We start from the raw sequence: 6,158 nt of genomic DNA, 5'->3' as shown, positions 1-6,158 counted from the left end.
GACAAGCTACCAAGCAAAGTAGATTTACGCACAATGCAAGCTGATAACCCCTGATCACACTAAGTTGAGCACACACAGCAAGGGTCATTTTGGCCCTTTCTATCTCGTGCACAAAGCAAAAAATGAGGACATATGATATTAAACGTGTTTTCACTGACATAAGCGCTCTTCGATAAAAAATTGTCGTTAAAATTGAGACCGGTGTTTTCTTCATCTTATTTCTTGAAAATGGACCTTTTTAAAGAAACTGGCTTCTCCTAACTATTTTTTTCTTCTTTTGCGCTGCTAGTAGGAAACGATCTCCTATAGAAATGTTGGAAATGTTCTTTTGACATTTGACATTGTTCTGAAGTTTCTGTGTGAAATAGAAAGGCGCCAAGACGCATCAAACTTAGCAAACTTTTTGATTTGGGCTGTGTTGGCATTTTTTCACATTTTTGCCTTTTGAGGACAGCATAAAAAAAGCATGGATGTAATTCACAGTAATGCATAATAAAACCAACAGAAAAATTTCACACAACGTTTATACTGCGCGTTAAATTTGCCCGTGAAATCCAAAAATATTGCGATGAGCTAAAACAGGATGGCCACACGGCCACCTCCAAATAGTTTTTGGCACCTGGGAGCGGTTTTTTGGAAATAATATTTTCGGTTCCGTGCGCTTGAATGTGGCCACATAACATATAAAAAAACCCAGGCAAAACAAAAATATCGATTGGACAGGCATGTTCGATCTATCGTGGAATCACCCTGAGGTAATTTTTGCATCTCTTTCAATGTAGTTGCACCATCAGTGTCCAAATGTGCCATTTAAAAAAAAAATGCTGCCCAGAATATCCCGTTAACTGGAGTTGTGGTTGTGCTGGCCGTGACCTAGCTTAGTGCTCTATTACATACAGTATAAACATTCACCTTGAACATTACGGTGGCTTTAGATGGATTGTGGCAGTTCAGAAAAATAAGTAAAATGAAGGTTGCAAATGCAGAGCTGAACTGCTAAGAAAGAATTGCCTGAGTTCGCCTCTTCAAAATGGGAGCTGTTTCTTCTGCAGAAGTTGGATGTCATGTTTTAAATTCTAAAAACCTCTTCTGCGACCTTAGGCAGGTCGATCTTGGCCCACGACTGTAAATGGAAACCAAAAAGTAGCGGTGGCGGTGTTCTCTGTCAGAGAAACAGCAAAGAGTACTATCGCACAACGAACTTGCACAACTGAAATCATCGCCTGTGCCTCATGTTGCTGTTTCATCAAAGATCAGGTCATCGCCCTTGGAGGGACTTTAGTGCATGGCGCGTGAGTGGCTGAATGGTCTTCTTTTTGTTCTGTCTTAGGGCCGAATAATAGTATCCAAGTGCAAACCCTCGACAAAAAGCGCAATGGTGACAATGACTTCGTCCACTTACAAGTGCCACGCCTCAGTTTTTACACAGGAATGTCAGCAGCCTCAACGTCTCCGGAGATCCAGGTCTTGCTGCTCAAGCAGAAGGAAGGAAAAAGAGAGACAGATAGAGAGTGGCCTTTTTTCTTCTTTCTGCTTGTGCAGCAAGACCAGAATTTAGTATGACCGCTAATCTGCAAAAGAAGTATTGTCTCAACATTATATTTGACAGTACACGTGATGAGGTCTTGCTTATGCTGCACGTAAGAAATTGGGCGTTTTACTTCTGTCAGGCAACGGGAAGCTGGGGAGGGCGTAAACAAATGGTGCTCCACAGTTTTCATGAATGCAGGAGTGTAACTGTTCATCGACAAGTTCTTTTGGTTTTTTTCTACAATAGGAAGTCAGGTCTTCAGGTTTCATGCAAATACGTCTGTAACGGTTCAATAGGGAGGCAACTACTGGCCTCTCACAAGTGTTTGGAAGAACAATATTATGTTCAGGTACTGGGCAATGCATACTCTTTCTGGAAACATTGAAAGAGAGTGCTCCATTATTCCTGTTTACCAATACATTAAAAAAAGGTAGTTCCCAGTCTGCCTCCATCTCCACCATGAACTGAAAGAAATTTACTTGATAGATTAGATGCATTTGGAAGCTTCAAAGCAGAGCGATTAATCACACACACAAAAAAAAAGATAATATTCATAGCACACAAAAATAATTGTTTTGGGCTGAAAGAAGCAATGGAATTATAGTCCAGCCACTGCATTGTCAGATTCGTGGTGTGCCTTGGACTTGCACTTAACATGGGCTTTTCGAACACACGTAGTTATTGCCCAGGGAAAAACTGAGGAGCCTCTTCAAGTCGTGAACATCAATTGGAGACTTTTCTTGTATGGCTGGATGAGCGTTGAGAGCAGCAGTACGCACTTCAATGGTCATGTCATGATAATATAAGTAACCAGAACTGTATCTTCCATGCCCACTGACGTTGTTGATGTGAAAGTCCACAACTCGCCAATGGGTGACTGTCACAGTGGCTGCAAAATCACGCCCTCACTTCTTTCAGCCCAACAAACAAACATTTCAGCCCAGCACTTTTGTGTGTTATGTACTATCTGCATCAAATGAAACCTGAACAGCGGCAAGCCTTCGCAATGGTATAGTGCGCGCCGTCCAGTTATCACCAGGGACGGGTGCGCGTATGCGCAGTGTGGCCAAACCGGATGCACGCGCCTGTCAATGGTAATGACAGGACGGCGCGCACTGTACCATTGTGAAGGCTTGCCGCTGTTTGGGTTTCATTTGACGCAGATAGTACATTATTGTTTTTTCTGATTAAGTGCACTGCTCTGAAAGCTTTCACACCCATTTAACTCTTTCCGTGGAGAGTTTTTTTTTGGCCAAAAGTCGATACAAAAATACCCATATTTTTTATTTGGCTGGTTGATTCTAAGTGTCTTGAAACTACTAAAGAAATTATTCAAGGACACTTTATTAGCATTATACATGCGACATATTTTTTGTATGTTATAAAATATGCAGATGATTGACTTCACCGCACTGCACCACGGAAAGCACCCTAACATCTCCAGCCTTCAGTGCAGAAAATGTCTCTTGGAAATTTGAAATGTAAAGCGCAATTGGACTAGCGCAGTCCTTGAAAACAAACCTTTAGCGTGCTGGTAGGCGTTTGGTTACATCTAACGGCGTCCCCTCTGTCGACGTATTGAGGCACGATCGTCATCTGAATCCAGCAGTTTAGAGAAACTATGCTGCTTTTTGTAGTCACTGCCGCATTCACAGGAGAACTGCAATTCTTCATTTCACAACACTTCGGCAAACAAGCACTTTTTTTTTTTAATGGAGTGGTTGCAAGCAAGCACGCACCTCTTGCGCACAAAGGAGGATGCCATTTTCTAATTCCAGTTGCCAGAATCAAGCCCTTCCTTGACTAAAATGCATGTTTTGAGCGTGTTTTTAAATTTTTTACTGTGCCATCTGTTGAAGCCAAAGAGAAGACAGCTAATTGAATCAGGGTAGCTTAACTGCGGGCGCCTTCAAATGCTTGTTTCAGGGTGGACGAGCCTAGCTCGTCGTTGGTGTGAGCGGTACGGTAACAAATTGTGTGGACGAGCTCAGCTCATCTTTGGTAAGGAAAGGGTTAAACCATCGGGTAGATTCCAGTAAATTCACAGTAGAGATGGAGCAGATTAGAAATTATTCTTTTCGATGAGTTGGCAAACAGGAACAACAGAACACTGCATTCCTTCAGTGTTTACAGAAAGGATACACAGGGACTGGTACCTGAGCTTAATGTCTGCCCATCTGTGCATAATGTCTGCATTTGCCAGAGGTCAGCAGTTGCCCCTCTTGGACCGTTTACAGTCGCATTTGCACGAAACCTGAAGACCTGACTTCCTAAATGTACAAAACTCAAATGTACTTTTCGACAAATAGTTCCACTCTTGAGTACATGAAAGCTGTGAAACACTGTTTGTCCAAACCCTCCTGGCCTGCCAGTATCCGACAGAAGTAATGCGCTTCTTACATGCCAGGGTAAGTGAGACCTCATGACGCGTACAGTGTATTTATGATGTTGGGGCTGCTAACCTTCCTGCGTACAAACTTGGGCAAGGACTCATATGGGGAAAAGACAAGCTGCCAAAAGAAGTCCTTACAGGCATTTTCTGCAAGATTCCCTGAGCAGACTGGGCGTCTACACCAGGCAGACTTACACAGCAGCTGCACCAACTTCATAACAATGTCGATAAGAAAAAGATGACGGAGCACGCAAGAAACAACTGAGCACAATACAGACTGGCTGAATTGTATATAGTACAATTGGCCAGTAAAGAAAATGGAAGCCATGTTTGTATCTGAAATCCTTTGAGATACAAGCGCTTTTCTGTTGTACTTTCTTCCATTACGATCAATGCAATCGTGTTGCCCTTTTTTGCTGGTGCCTTCGAAGGCTGTGCACATATGAGCTTAGAAGCTCCCATGATTCCAAGTCTCTTCATCGGATTAATTTTAGTGTCAGTTTCACCGGCATTGTTGAACTTGATGCGGTAATCGTGTTTCTCACAATAATGGTTGAGAGCATCGCGCTCTGAACAACACCCACTTTGGAGGATTGGCTTAAGAAATGGATAGGCTACAGAAATGGACTTATATAATTTGTGTGATTGTTGAAAAGAAAGTTAGAATAATCAGTATGAATTAATAATGGTTATTTCAAAATTTAGATCAAATGAAGGGACAAGGGGGCAGCGCTAGGACGAATACAAAGGACAAGAAGACAGGACATGCGCTGTGTCCTGTCTTCTCGTCCTTTGTATTCGTCCTAGCGCTGCCCCTTGTCCCTTCATTATGAACCCAAACCAACTCGCCTACCTATTTGTGATTCTGTTAGATCAGAATCTTGATTCAGTAAAAGATTAATTGAATTTTAACTAAAAGAACCATATTAATCTAATTAATGCTGAAGGGCCTCAAAACCAGCTTTACTATTTTTAACATTTCAAGTAAATGTGTGCTTCGAGGTCAAACTTTTGCAACGATAAACAATGCCAAACATAGCCACGGAATAAAAAAGAATCTTGTGCTCCTCTTTGGGCCTTTCGGTATCCCCAGAGTTGGTAGTGACGTGACCAGAAAATCTGGTCATATCAGCAGCTGAGAGAACCTGTTTGTCTGCCTGCAGGTATGCGTATTCGCTGCTTATCCTTCTCGCACGGTGAGGAGAGATAAGTTAACGAATGGAGTGTAGCGCATGAAAGAGTGAAACGAGGGAGGGCTGCATTTTGATCATCATACGCATGTAACTCCGCTAATAGAGCAGCATTTCAAAAAATTCTCGTGGCCACATGTTCACTGTAGTAAGGCAGAGTGACCGCGACTGGTATGCAGGAAACACGACTCGTGTAAAGGAAGTGAGGAAATTTGAAGTAAGGCACGTTGAAGCAGAATATCTTAGGAAAGAATTTGCTAGTCATGTGATATATACAGCTACACAGGTTATTTCTTGTATGCTATGTGTAAAGAACACTTTCAGGTTTAACAAAATAATTCAAGCATCCTTATCACTTTGTTAGATCGAGTTTTCACTGTAATCACTCAGTTCTTCTGTACCTGTTACATTCATAATATGAAAGTTAGCGAAAGTTAGTTTGCCTAAAATAACCTTCCTCATTCTTGTTTTCAATTGGGAAAAGTTTATTACCTGTTATAGGGAACAGAGTAAGGCACAAGGATGTCTTGTGGGCTAAGCAGGCATATAGATGACTGTCCAATCTAGCATGCAAGAAGAACTGATTTATTCTCTCGAGGTGTTTTCTCAAGGAGCCTTAGCAATACACAGGGCCGCAACCAAATGGAGCTGAAAAGCAAGACAATGGCTCCACAAAATATGACACCCCCCGGTCCCCTTAGAGAAAATAATGCAAATGAAAAAAATGTACATGTTTGCTATTGGGACATACAGAGGTGATGTTCTCAAACAGATGGTTCTGGCACCCACTTGTTTTTAACACACCCTAATTCAACATAAACCAATTTTAAGCTGGGAAAAATGGAGCATATGCCTCCTATTTTTAAACCAGAAAAGAATGCAGCACACAGAGTTTATGACTTGACATATCCTGATACGTAATATTTATTTTCACCATTCTCACACATGAACTGCATGCTTTTTAAATTAGTCTGCAGCTATCATGCCTCAACTTCACCAATTCAACCTATGATGCATGCAATATTCAGAATATGAAGGACACATT

The 6,158-nt window shown here is 41.8% G+C and overlaps 1 protein-coding gene across 1 annotated transcript in view; it reads left to right on the top strand.

Moving 5' to 3' along the window:
* Positions 1–3,488, top strand: part of LOC119375220 (actinia tenebrosa protease inhibitors-like) — a 25,137-nt gene extending 21,649 nt beyond the window's left edge. Inside the window, exon 5 of the mRNA XM_049411201.1 lies at positions 3,458–3,488. Within this exon, the coding sequence (XP_049267158.1) occupies positions 3,458–3,488 (31 nt within the window). The remainder of the gene's footprint in view (positions 1–3,457) is intronic.
* The last annotated feature ends 2,670 nt before the right edge of the window (positions 3,489–6,158 follow it).

This window comes from Rhipicephalus sanguineus, chromosome 11 (assembly GCF_013339695.2).
Source record: "Rhipicephalus sanguineus isolate Rsan-2018 chromosome 11, BIME_Rsan_1.4, whole genome shotgun sequence".
Taxonomy (NCBI): Eukaryota; Metazoa; Arthropoda; class Arachnida; order Ixodida; family Ixodidae; genus Rhipicephalus; species Rhipicephalus sanguineus.
This window is presented reverse-complemented; position numbering and strand designations above follow the sequence as displayed.